Source organism: Drosophila kikkawai, chromosome 2L, assembly GCF_030179895.1.
Source record: "Drosophila kikkawai strain 14028-0561.14 chromosome 2L, DkikHiC1v2, whole genome shotgun sequence".
Lineage (NCBI taxonomy): Eukaryota > Metazoa > Arthropoda > Insecta > Diptera > Drosophilidae > Drosophila > Drosophila kikkawai.
In genome coordinates, this window is record NC_091728.1 from 6,025,298 (window position 1) to 6,039,559 (window position 14,262).

Here is a 14,262-nt window from a genome sequence, read left to right on the forward strand (position 1 = left end):
GTTTTCCCTCTGTCCATCTGCCCTCATCCCGCATTTAAGCATTTTCCCGGCGACCTGCTGTGCAAGACGTATAAATATATTTTGCAAATTGTAATTTAAAACATTTTGGAGCGAAGCCAAGTAATAATTTGTGTTCTCCTTGCCGTTGGTTGCATCTCGCGTCCTGGCAACGGATTTCGCATTTTGAATTGTGAAATGGCGGAATTGATGCGCTCCAGTGCACTGAGCCTGGGCCCTCGCTCAGCTGGGAGCACTGGCATTGTTATCCTTTCGTATCCTTTTCGCGCCATCCTTCGGCTGCCGGCAGTTTCCATTTCCCAGCTCCCGGTTCCCGGTTTCCACTTTCCTTTAGCTGGCATATCAATGCGACTGCTTGAGAATAGCATTTTATTGCTTCAAACAACATGGAAAGTCAAGTGTTGCAGTCTCGCGCAATTATTCTGCTTCTCCTCCCACTGCAACTCGCTTTTTTCCAAAGGGATTTTTTGCGATTTTTCCGCTCTGGGTATTTTCCTCGTTTGCCGAAATCGGTTCGGCGCAATAAATTCTATTAAAATGCAATTTGAAGGCTCTGTGATTTTAAATAATGCCAAGAGCAGCCATCGGGTTAATGCAGACAGCCGGCATCCTTGGCGCTTTGTTATCCTGGCAATCGCTTGCTTTCCCATTTCCGCTGCTTTTCTCTTGTTTTTTGTTGTTTTTTTTGGGTGCCCTTCCAGTCGGAGATTTATGCAATCTCCTGCTGTTGTTTGTTTGCCGGATATTCGAAGTATTTATGGTCTGCCCGGAGAGTCCTTAGCTAATTGGCTTGTCAATTTAATCGGAAGTTGTTTGGGCTTATCTCCAAAGACTGCCTTTCCCTTTGTGAGTGTTTGTGCGAGTTTTCCCACATGCTTGAAGTCGAAAAGAAAACCGCAGCCCAAAGAAATTGCTATTTAATTAATGCCAAGCGAGGGTGAAGATTAAAATAGTTGAAATGTCATTAGCAACGAATTTCGGCAGGACGAGGGGGATACGAAGGAGGTCGACGGAGTCCTGTGCCAAAGGGATCGCTGCCAGGCGGTCAACGTGTTGACCACACAATTGTGTGGTCACGTGATGACTTTTTGGCGCTTTTCCTGTGGTCATAATTTCAGCCACAGAGAAAAAACTTATACTGGAAGCGGGAGAAGGCAAAGGAAGCAAAGAACAACCACAGGCAATTCGCTGACTCCGGGGATTGTCTCTTGCTTTTTTGGCTGCTGACTCCTGCTCTTTAAGTTGCGTCAGAGTTTGTGTTAAAAATTCATTAGGAGTTTTAATTAAAATTCTCTCTGTGGCCCACAAAGGCGCCTTTAACACTTAACGTCCTGCCAGCTCTCAAAAGAAGTTCTCGGCCAAAAACTTACAAAATAAAAATTAGTGCAAAAAACTTTTTGGATATGAGGTTTTTTTTTTCGTTTTTGGCAAGTCAGTGCCCTCGTTGTCCCCAAAAACAGAGAGTCGGAAAAACTGTGGGAAATGAGCGAAGGGCAATGGGAGGACAGCCTCCATATGCGACCCTTGGGACTTTACATGCATGACTACGTGTCCTTTTAATATCCTGTACACTGGTGTGGCTTCAAAACTTCCGCTGGCAAATAAATAAAATAGTAAGCAAAGGAAATACATATTTTTATGTGTACATTTTTATATATTTTGTTTTTTTTTTTTTGTGGGAATTGGGCTTTAATATTTGTATTTGCACAAGTTTTAATTGCTGAATTATTTACATATAATCTGCTGGATTAAGTGTGGTTAGATTTTAATATTTAATTATCAGGATATTATATGATTCTCTGATTAAATATATTAGGCTTAGCTACGGTTTTATTTGCTTTTAATTATGTTGAAATGTATTCCGAATATGATTTCATGAGAAATTGTGCATTTAAATCTGTATTAAAGTGGAATTTAATTTACACATTTTATTTTCAGGCTTAAGCAAAAAGATGAAGAATTCCCTCTTCATCAGAAAAATTGCAACGAATTTAATTACTGAATTTTTCAAAAATATTCGATGCTCTGCCAACTGCAAAAAGGTTTAATTAGAAGAGTTACTCAATATCTTATGAGCACTGGAAATCCCATCATTCAATGCTATCAATATTTTTCGAGTACTTACTGAGCACTAATTATTTGGAACAAAACTTCTCTTTTTTCGGATTGCAAAAAATGTCCATTTTGTAATTAAATTCTCCAGTGAATTTTATAGCGCCACGCATCATTTTGTCCATTAGTGTGACAGGCCAACCTCGATGCTAGTTAGTTAGTGTTCCATCGACAATGCGACGCCGTAATCATAATTACTTTTGCATAATTTGACCCACTGGTGTATGTGAGTGGGTGGTGGAAGGACATTCGGCCATGTCCCGGCGCAATATTCAATTACAAACATTGGCAAATGTTCTAAACATTTCGAGTGTCTGGCTGAAATTAATTTGTTTGTGTAACTGGGCAAACTAACACGAGGTGGAGGTGTGCTAACAAATTGCGTACGTGTACACGTACATGTACGGGCGGCGAGGTCCTTTTGGTCCTTTGGTAATTGTAATGCGAGCAAATAACGAAGCAAGGGCCAACCGAATATTCATACAAACATACACACATTGGACTCACGAAGGACATTGGCAAACACAGATGCAAACAGTGCCGGAGATGGAGTGAGAGCAAATGCCAACAGGACGAATGCTTGATGTGGGTGCCTTGTTATTGTCCTGCAGGTGAAAATTTTTTAATTTCAATTTTTTCCCTTCGCTTTCACCGTTTCCAGTTGGGAAACAAGTTGTGTTGCAAAATTTGAATTTATGTCCTGCCGACACCTGCGATATCCTGCTGTGGTCAGCTCTATTCAGCGAGGGTTTCATTGTTGAATATACCTCTCTACCCCCCGAAAAACTTTTGTCGAGCAGATTCCAGCACATTAGCTCCATATGACACCTTAAAGTGCTTACCTGGTCCAGCAGGGATCGGAGTCCGAGTCGGGGGAATACCTTGATTGAATCGGGAGTGTGGGGGCAACTGGTTGCTAAAATTGAATTCACAAAGTTATGAATAGTTAATATGCAAGGAATGGGAGGGCGATATGGGAATGTGTAAAGTTATAAAAGTGTGAGAAGGCGGAGAAAGCACATCGTAGATAGCTGACTAGAAAAGGTTTTAAAGATTTAAAGAAATAACATGAGTTAAACTGTACAACAAATTTTATTATTTAATAAATAATAAGTCTTGAAATGCTAAAAACCTTTGATAAAGTATAATCAAAGAACTGTTTCTTAAGTAATTTGAAAACACATTGACTAAATACAGAATTTCTAAGTTCAAAACTTCATTTGGCTTTATATTGGACTAACTAAATCACTTTCCTTTATTAAATGCCTTTGGCAAAACAATGGCAATGCTCTTTGCATATCAAAGCTGGTTTAGAGACCAGACTTGACCGAGCTTTGACCCCAATCCGTCCGATCCTTTGTTCCAACGTCGACTGCATTATTAATCAACAACAGGAGCGCGCAAAACAATGGCACACATTCTCGGTTCCTCTCTCCCTTTGAGTTCAATATGTGTGGCATATATATATAGTAAATATATATATATCTCTACCTGACTGCTGTCAATGCAATCCACATTTACCCGAGTATTTTTCATTAGAGCAATTTTTGTTAATTACAGCTGACCAAGGGCGGCAACGAATGGGAGAGATGGAGCTGGCATGTCCATAAAGTGTCTGTTTCCATTTTGGGAGACCCAAAAAAGACACTGTAAAAAAATTTATAAGAATATGTAGTAAATATAATTGTGGATTTTTGTGGTTTAGTTATTTATTAGCAGTAAATTCTGGCATTAATAATTTACTAAATTTAAAGTCGTTGTCTTTAAAACATAATTTTTTTAGATACAAATTTGTCAAACAGTTTTATGGCATCCTGAATTATTTGATCTTAAATTACAAGATTTAAATAAACATAATTGTTTTATACAGTCTCCAAATTTGTTTTTTTAAGTGCCCTGAAAATGTTGACAAGTTTAGTGTCCAATTTTCTGTGGCCGTGCAAGTCCTTTGGCTGCAGTTCCTGTCAATCGATGTTGCAGTTGTTGCCGGGCCTCGATTTCGATTTCGGTTTCGCTTTTGTTTTCCTTTTCGACTTCGGTTTGGCATCTCTGACCTATAAATCATCTAATGGCCTGGACAGGTTAGGTTCGGTTGGGCTTCCCTGGGTGGGGGGGATGGGGTGGCTCCAGGGAGACATGGGATTTTCCGCTGCCCCCGCGCATGTGTCAATATTTGTGCGAAATGCGGCCGCAGTCTCATCGACACAAACACTCTCCATCATCCACATTCGGTTTCGGTTTTTGTGGGTTTTAGTTTGTTGTCCTGCGAGTTGCAAGAGCACTCGTTGTCCATTTGTCCGAAGCAGGAAGGGTGAGGGCTACACAAGCTTTTAGTTGTTTAAATTTAAGTTGCAAGAAACAAAAAAATTGGTAGCAGAGTAACCCCCCATTGAAAACAAAGCAAGAGGTCAGAAGTCACATGCGATTCTAGTCCACATTGAATATTTTAACTATTTTCAGTCGGCAGTCGACTTAATTTCCGCTTTTATTTTCATTGCCCGATTTCAAAGTTCAACGTTTACATTTGTGAGCGAGCAGATGGACATCTGTTTTGCACTTCATTTGTTATGGAATTGAATTTTCTTTTGGGGGTTTTCAATGGCATCCCTTTCTTTGGGTCTTTCTTCTCGCTTCTCCCTTCATAGCTGGCTGTACCACGTGGCGTATGGGCAACTTATTTGCCATCTGTCATGGCTGGGTTGAGAAATGAAATGAAATCAAATGCAGTCGACTGAGAAATTGAGAAGAAGAGTTCCGAAGGAAGTTTCTTTTTCTTATTCCCTGGGAAAACTTTCGAATCGAGCACCCTTCTGAGTGTTGTAGGACAATCTGAGGGTAGTTGGAAGGATGTTTTCTTTTTTATCTAAATGGAGGTGTTATTTCTATTATGACTTTGCGGATTTTAATAATTTATAAATCGAGGAACTTACAGCTATATTGTTTATATTTTACTTTATGTTTGTTTAGCTTTTAACAAAAGAATTCAAAATGAAATACAATTTTCTTTTAGACCAGGCTTTCCACAACTTAAAATGAATAAGATATGTATCACATATTATATCTTGCTAAAAAGCTCAATGAAAAGAATTATGTTTTCCAAAAGGAATCATTTATATTTACCCATTAAAAGCCCAAGAGCAAACTTTTTTCTACCAACCTGCAAATTGCAATACAAACTCTCTCTCTCTCTCTTTGGCCAAATATTTTGCTGGTTTCCTGGAAAGAAAACAGAGGCAACAATTAAAAGGCAAATCTGCAATTGTTTAAACTTTAAACCCTGTGACCACAAGCCAGGACAATGGATGGGAAAAGGAGCACCCAGTGTGGCAGCAAACCGCAAAAGGCAGAGTGGAAAAATCTAAGAGCATTTCAGCCGCAAGCTGCCGCAGGTCCCAAAATAGTCATAAATTTCGAGCGTTTTTAACAAGAACCAGACGGCAAATGGGAAATGTAAAGGGCAAACGCAAAAAAGCAAAGGGAAAAATAACAAAAAAAAAAAAAAACAAAAGCAAAGGCCGGCAAAGGAAGTATCTGGAGAATACATGGAGCAACGCCTAAGGAGTTTCGCTTTAATTTACTTTCTTTTTATTCCGAATCCCTGTTTCCTTTCGTGTCGTCTTAATGTCACTTTAAAAATCCCCACAAAAGTGCAATCCATTTGAGCCCGACCGTAAATCATGGACGAACGCAGAGTGCAGCCAGAAATGTAAATAGTTAATGGCCATTGAAGGGCCATAAGTGACGCAAATATATTGTTTTCAATATGGCCAGTGACTGCTGCTATAGCAGCGGAAATGGTGGGAAAGTCCGCGTAGCTCCTGCATCCGGCAGCTCATATTGCTAAAGCGCGAACATTAAGTGGCAGTGTCGCCTGGCGATGTCGTCCTGTCGTCCAGAGAGGAAGCTGAAGAGCGGGGGGGGAAGTCAGTTAATGCAGGGCATTTGCCTTTGTGCAGCCAGAGGGGGGTCGCAGTGTGCGCAGCAGCATTAAAACAGGAAGGGAATATTTAATTTGATGGTGAATATCGAATGGAAAATGCCCTAGATGAGCAACATTATAAATGCGTAGAGGTTGGAGCCTTTCATTCCGCTTGAAGTTAGCTATGTAAATGAGGTAAATGATTAAGTGTAGAAATATTACTACAAAATGAAAGATTAACTTCAGTTTATATTCAAACAGAGTGAGTTCCTTGAAGTTAATTTTGTTAAATATTTATATCATATTTTTTTTGGTCTTCCAAGAAGGTGTACTTAGGCAATATCTAAAGTAAGAACCATTTCAAATGAAATTCTAAATTTAAGCTTATTCAAGCGTTAACTAAACATGGCTTTTCCGAGAAGGTTTCAGCTATTAAAAATTCTCCTGAATTAACTTAAACGTTCGTAGAACTCAAAAAGGGTAGAGTTATATTTTATTCCTTCATAAGGGTACATGACCGCTGCACATCATAGCCAGCATCCGGATTCCGGATCACGCACGTAGTCACGACCAGGAAACCCACATACTCCAAAAACTAAACAAGGAGCTGTGGGCGGTGGGCGTTGGGAGGCGTATGGGTTTTTGGGGCGAAACAGCACGGACATTAAGCACGTCGGCAACATAAATATTTTAATTTTGCTAAAAATTTGTGCTGAAAAGTCGCTTTTTTGCATTAGGAAGTGGGAGTACAGGGCGGATGCCACGTCTTCCCTGCACACACAAAAACACACACCCTCTCATACACTGTTGGGGCGGCATAAACTAAACAAAATGGCGTCGACGAAAGGATGCGCTACGTAACTGAGAAGCTCGTTGTTTTTCCAGCTTTTCCTGCACTTGTTGTTGGCTCGCGTCGCTGTAATGATAAGCGCTGTTAGTGTTTTACTTTAATAGGCAAAATTATGTTGCCTCGCCAGCGCAAACGCAGGCGCGCACACACAGCGACACAAAAGGCTTTGACTCAAACACGGCTCAAAGGCATAAATTATTGCGGTTAACTGGCTGGCTGGAGCCGCAAAATGGAGCACGGAAGGCGTTGTCAGAGTCAGTAAAAAGCTGCAGCCGCTGCCGGATGCTTGGCCGAGTCTCCTCCTGGCGCAGCTATGATATTGTTTAAAATAAAAAAAAGTTCCCTACCAAATAACTGGCAAGTCTCGAATATAACTTAACTTGACTCTTTTTGTAACATTTTTGCATTGTTTTTCAGGCTTCCTTTTATATTTTAACTCCCTGCTGAACCTTGCTGAGATTTATGCCAAGAGTTTGAGTTTGTTTTTCGCTAGGCTAGGCGATTTTCAGGCAATTGCGTTTGAACTTTGATGATTAATGGCATATTTTCGAATATAGTTTATCCATAAACTGTGCAAGTTTACACAAGAAATTCACTTTGGGGAATATAATTAAATTTCGGCTTTGATTAATGGCGTTTACCATTTGGATAAAGGAATTGTGACATTAAGTGAACTAAGAAATTGAAACATTTTTAGTAGAAATGCTTACAAATTTATTTCTCGATTTAATAACTTAATATTTAACTTTTCATTAAGGAATATTAGGTATTACAAAATCAATGCACTTTAGTGTCTCTCTTATCCCATCAAAACTTCAAGCCGAATCCATTTCATGAACTACTTTTAACATATTTTGAATTGCAATTACAATTTTATATAATTTTCCTCTTGAATCTATGCATCGTCTTAATTATTTCATCGTTGAAAGCCTGTGAAAATTCCTTGCATATTCAAGATTAATTCAAATATTTGAAACCATAAGTACGGCTAGCAATAGTTAGCCTTGACCGGAAGTTGATTACTCCTGCTTGTGGTTTATTACATGCATTTTAATTGGACCTTAATGAAACAGCCAGCAAATATTTGCGCATATTGCAATGGGCTAAAAGTTAGCATATTTGAATTTTCGAATTTGCTGTTAATTGAAGGCTTGTTGGTCCCGAAGCTGCCTTGTTTGCACTTCACATTTGTTGTGATTGCAGGGTTTTCAACCAAAGGCAAATATATGTATGTGCAAACATGTGCGGGGCCACACACAGGCACAAACAAGGACAAATGGATGGTTAAATGTGTCACTAATTACAAAATGGCCGGCTATCCATCAGCGGAGCGGAGGAAAAAGTCCTTGCCAAATGGTCGATTGGGGGACACTTAATGGCGTTTAATATTCAGAAAAGGTTCTTAACAAGGCCAGCGGCGATATAATGTACTCAATTAAAATGCGAGCAAGACAAAGTATCCGTTTTACTTGGCGACTCTATCTGCGGCTGTGGCAATTTATGCGGCACCATGGCGTATACTTAATTTGACAAATGGCCAACAAAGCGCGGGCATCTTAATATATTTAGCCGAGAATGCTATTTATTTCCAAAAACATGTATATTTAACTCCTAATTAAAGAGGCATTTAAATGGAATAGTTTTTTTTTTGTTGAGCAAAAAGAGAATTTATTTTAAAATATAAAAGCATATTAGGCCAGAATGATTTATGTTAATTTCCTTTTTAAAATGTTGTTATTTAGTGATATTTTTGACAGCTATTATTTAACTTGTGTGTTTCTACGTTTCATGTGAAAAAATTGTAACAACTAAAACACATTAAACTATCAACTGTGAACAGTGATTTTTCATTAACCTTGGCATGGGCAAAATGAAATGTTCTATTTCCCAGCCTGACATTTAAATTACTGATGACTTTAATTATACAGCGTCTGTGAATTATGCAGAGCTGTTCATGGCTCATTTGCAATGCATTCGCATTGAATTATGTCCGACACAAAGAGCGGCAACAAATCATATGTATGCCCCGCCCGAACCGAAATCGAATCAATTTTGCAAATCGAAAATCACTAGCAGGCGCCGACAACATCACATCATGTCTGGCTGAATGGCTTGACAAATGTTTGGATTGAATTCAAAATACAGGTGAAATTCCGGAGGCTTGGGCCCCACTCGAGCTGCATGTCTGGCTAAAAACTTGAAGCATGCAACACAACGTCGAGGGAACTCTTCAATCTCATCTCTTCAATCGTCGTCTCGTCTGTCAATCCATCCGCCCTCCAAGTCAAGTGTTTGGCTGTCTGTCAAACAGTGATTGACGTGTGCGAGGCGTGTCAATAAACCGAGCAAGTCGAGTGCCGCAAAATTGCAAAGAAGCAACTCAAGAATGTCAACCAATTGACACTAGAAAAGTATGGGGTTCGTTGAACAAACAAAAATGAAATCCAAGTCAATAAATGTCAAATCAAGTTTTCAAAATTAATAAATATGTTGCTGTCCAATAAATACAAATTTTACCTAAAAACCTTTAAAATGATGTTACAAATTAACTGCAAAACACAGTTTTAATGAATTACCTTTTGCAATTTTAATCATTGTAATTTCAACTTTTATTATATTTGTTTCAGAGTTTTCCCATTTTCCAGCGCTGCTTATTTTTACCTCGCCAACCCTCCGGTTGCACGTGTTTAAAAATACATGGCGTATACACAATGTTGTTTCGGAGTTTGTTTATTGTCTGTAGTTACTTGACCTCGGGTCAGCTGGCTGCTATATTTATGTGCCAAGTGGCGCTTAAATTTAAACTCCAATTATAATTAGAGGCGGCACAGAAAAAAATAAATCCAAAATCCAAGTAGATTTATTTCCGGGGCGGGAAAAGTGCAATTAATTAAAGGCAGGCGACCACGGCGTATGTGTAATTTAAAATTAATTTGCGCTAAATGCGACCCACCCGTCGATGAATTGGAGGATTGGCGGTTCATGCCACATGCAATCGCTGTGCCACATTGCGTGTGCTGCGCCGCTAAACCTTGAAAAGCATTTAAAATTCTTGCCACCTCTTTGCGCTCGTATTTTGACACGAATTTTTAATTGTCTCCCCCGGCGTGTCGGTGGCGGGAGTGGAAAATTGGCACATTCGACAGGCATTTTGCACTCTGCGGTTTTCTAAATAACTAAATATCTTTGGCCCGCAGCCGCATTTGTTGGGGTTTTGGTTCAAGTGGGTCTCATTGAGCCACTTCTATGGCTGCAGTTGGCCCACATTCACCGGCTCTTTTTCCTTTTTAGCCCCAGCGTCGGGGGCAAAGTTTCTAGATATTATCGCTGACCATTGCCCGACGGGTCGGTCACTCGGTGCCCCCCACCTGGCGCATCCCCATCACTCCATCGCCGCAGCATGTTGATTTATATTTATATTTGCTGTCCAAGTGTATCTCGGTGCGGCTCTAAACTGGGTTACGGGGTTGCCGGCGGGCCATAAATTGAATTACGGCTCACCAAATGGTCGAGAGTCGTAAGCGTAAATTATTGTCAATAAAGTTGGCCATTATGAACATTAAATGCAGAAGCACCCCACAGGAGTGTAAGGCCACGTTTTTGATTTTAAGTGGAGTGACAAACTATTGGAAAACAGGGTTTAAAGTAAATAAATTTAAGGAAATATTACCTTAGAGTATCCTTAATCCTCTCAAATAAAACAAAATAACTTTATTGAAATTTTACAAATAAAAAGAAAATATTTCTTTGAAATAGTTTACTCGATATTCATCCTTTAACGAAAAACTTTTGATTTGTTTTCTTTGATTTTTCGTCCAGCAAAAATAGAAAGCGATTTCAATAGCATAAATATTTAAATAAATCTATCAGACAAATGAAAGCGGGTGAATATTTGTAGTCTGGCACACCCACACACACACACGCTGAAATTTATATAAAAACAATCAATTGGCAGCTCAAATCCCACACACACAAATACACACAGACCTATCCACGCACTTTTGTTTCTCTTTTGAATGGGCTATAAATGCCGGCTAAAGAAGCGCATAAAAAACCTCGCCGATATGCTTCAAATGTAAGATAAACAAACCGGCAAAAAGATTTGCCAACACACACAAATGCCCAGCACACACACACACTTCCACACAGGCTCTCACACTCTGGTAAAGAAATGGAAAAGAAAATTTCCCACTGAACGCAAACTCACCAAATTTCCCTGGCAAAGAGCGAGGAGAAAATTAAGAGAGGTTACATTTTTTCAATTGGTCGAACTTATGCCTTTTTTAAAGGTTGCTTGTGGTAAATTGGATTTTCAGATCAACTTTATTATACCCTTGCAGGGTATTATAATTTCAGTCAGAAGTTTGCAACGCAGTGAAGGAGACGTTTCCGACCCTATAAAGTATATATATTCTTGATCAGCATCAACAGGGGAATCTTTCTAGATATTTCAGGAAGAAATCGATTTTTTGGCCATTTTCGCAAAATTTTATAAGGGGTTACATCATTAAAATTTTTGATTTTGATAAAAAATTGTATTTTCAAAAATTTTAAATGAAGTATTCAGATTTATTAACTGTAGAAAATCTTGCACAGAACAGTTTTCCGATTTAAAATTAATGCTCTTTTGGCCGAGTTGTGATATTTTTAATTTAAAAAAAATCAATATATTTTTAATATAAAAAATCAGATTTTATAATACAAAATAATATTTTTCTAAGTCAAGGAATCATTTCCGACCCCATAAACCATATATATTCTTTATCAGCATCAACAGGGGAATCTTTCTAGATATGTCAGGAAGAAATCGATTTTTTGGCCATTTTTGCGAAATTTGATAAGGGGTAACATCATTAAAATAAGCAAAAATGGCCAAAAATTTTGATTTCTTAAACTTTTAAATTTGGTATGCAGTTTTTTTAAATTAATGAAAACTAACACAAAACTGCTTTCCGAATCGAAATTAATGCATTTTTGGCTTAGTTATGATATATTTTAATTGTTACCTGCAAGGGTATACAAACTTTGGCTGGCCAAAGTTAGCTTTCTTTCTTGTTTTATTTTTTTTTTTGGTTAACGAGCTTAGTTATCTCTTAGGGAAAGGTTTTAGGCGTTGCTTTAAATGTTAAGGGTCGTAAAATAATTTACAGTAGGGCTTAAGTAAGGGCTTAAGTGTAAAAAATAACTTTATAGTCTAAAAATACTTACCCTTAGTTTCTTTTAATATTAAATAAAATAAAAATTGTACATATTTTTATTTATAATATTCAATATTCTAAATTAGAAAATACCATTTTGCCTGAAAAATTATAGGAATATTGAAGCTGAAACTGAAACGAGAAACGTAGCACATACTTCTTTTTTTATGTAGTAACTTAGAACCTTATCTGCCCAAGTAAACAAAATTTTCCCTAAACGCTTTTTGTGTTTAAAATATGCAGAGATAATCCATGTCTATATATCCGCATGCTCATACCTTAAAAAAGCTATAAAAGATCTGGAATTACACCTGGTAAAGTTATTGCCAACTGCCAATGGACTGCCGTAGTCTACAATTGTTTCCACTTTTAGTGGTGGGCCTTACCTCTGGGAGAAGAGTTCCCTATAAATATATTATTGGCGGCGCGGACGAAGCCATTGAGAATGCCCCCTGGCAAGTGTCTATCCAATATTTGTGGAGTCATATCTGCGGCGGATCCATTTATAGTTCCAGAATTATCCTAACCGCTGCTCATTGCCTTGTGGAATATTATCCCGAGAACTTAGGTGTTCGATTGGGCTCCAGCTATAATAATTATTATGGCAGCCTGGTTGGAGTTTCCTTGATTAGAACCCACGAGAAGTACGATTCCTATTCCTTTGACAACGATGTGGGATTGCTGTTCCTTGACTACCCACTTAATCTCGACGAAGACTACTCTATTCAGGCCATTGAACTTGCCGAGAAAGTTCCTCCTCCAGGAACCACGACATCTGTGACTGGTTGGGGAATCACAGAATATGGAGAAACGGAAATTCTGCAGTCGCTCGAAACGGATATTGTGGATCTGGAAGAATGCAAAATATTGTACAAAGATTATTCGATCACAAAGAATATGCTGTGTACCTCAAATGTGAATGAGGGAACGTGCCAAGGAGACTCTGGCGGAGCTTTGGTTTTTAATGGCCAGCAGGTTGGCATTGTCTCGTGGGCCGAGGGCTGTGCAGATCCAGCTTTCCCCACAGTGTATGCCAATGTGCCAGCTTTACGGAAATGGATTGAAGAAAATGCCAAGGATTTAGAAACTTTCTAAAGGAACAAGAAGCTAATTATAAAATAAATTAATAAAAATAGTGAAATTCTTTAACAAAAAGTAACAATTTCGAGTGGTAATTGTTCCAGTTGTGTTTTGGAGCACACACTTTGCTGCAAGTGCTTGTTGTTGCAGTTTCATTTTAAGTGAGTGGAGAAAACAAACAACCTTTGGGGTCACCAAAATGGCTCTGAAAGTGCTCTTGACAGCAAACCCAAAATACAAAAAAAAATACACACGACCAGGGAAAACAAAGCATAATAAATTGTGTTTTTCTTGCTGGCGTGGCTGCTGCACTTAATAATTATAATTTATGCAAGAGTCAACAAATGTGGGCTACCCAAAAGGTGCACATTAAGAAGTGAATAAACTTTTGGCGAAAACTAAATTTGAATTGTTTTGCTAGATAATTGACTCCAAAAATGGGTTTTCCTGCAGACTTAGATAGCCGATGCACAATTACCCAAAAAAATAATGTTTTTAAAGTACATATAGACTTCGAATTTCCACCTGAGGTTTTGTCTGGCACAACAGATTAATTTTCCCGACCGTGATGAAGTGTCTATGCAATTATCATCTAACAGATAGCTATCCTTCTGGGCAGGTCCTGGCATTAACATGCTGTTGGTCCTTTTGCAAACGCGGCCTGCGAACTTCGGTGGCGGAGTTAGCGCGGCTTTGAATTGATGGGCTTCAATAAATTTCGGCAACGAGGTGTGTGTGTGTTCTATCAATGTTGTGCGGATACCCCAGTGTATGTCTATGGGAGTGGTAACCGCTGCTCCTGCCCTTTGCAGCCGCCACAAAACCAGTTGACACATGTTGCAGTTAACATGGCAAGTGGATGTGGCATTGAGGGGGGACATGGCTTCAACTGCCAGTTCGGTGGACTCTGTTTGCGGTGCAAAGTGATTCGCCATTATAGCAGCACCCCAAAAACCCCATTTGGGCCACTGTATTTGGCACTTTGATCATTTGCCATTTGCCTGTTTGCGTTTTAATTAACTTACACCGGCTTAACGAACTGGCCTGCCTGCCTGCCTCCCTTCGCTTCGTGTTCAATCCCGGAG

The 14,262-nt window shown here is 39.0% G+C and overlaps 1 protein-coding gene across 2 annotated transcripts; it reads left to right on the forward strand.

The window, feature by feature from the left end:
• Positions 1 to 1,964: 1,964 nt before the first annotated feature.
• Positions 1,965 to 13,210, forward strand: LOC108074486 (trypsin iota-like). 2 transcript variants are annotated; one of them, XR_011444406.1, is made up of 2 exons: positions 1,965 to 2,741; positions 6,935 to 7,252. XR_011444406.1 is itself a non-coding variant. In XM_017166559.2 (2 exons), the coding sequence occupies exon 2, from the start codon at positions 12,434 to 12,436 to the stop codon at positions 13,190 to 13,192; it is 759 nt and encodes a 252-aa protein (XP_017022048.1). In that variant the 5' UTR covers positions 1,965 to 2,741; positions 12,386 to 12,433; the 3' UTR covers positions 13,193 to 13,210. The 2 variants fall into 2 exon arrangements, 1 of the variants encoding a protein (XP_017022048.1); XM_017166559.2 differs by lacking the exon at positions 6,935 to 7,252 and adding an exon at positions 12,386 to 13,210.
• The last annotated feature ends 1,052 nt before the right edge of the window (positions 13,211 to 14,262 follow it).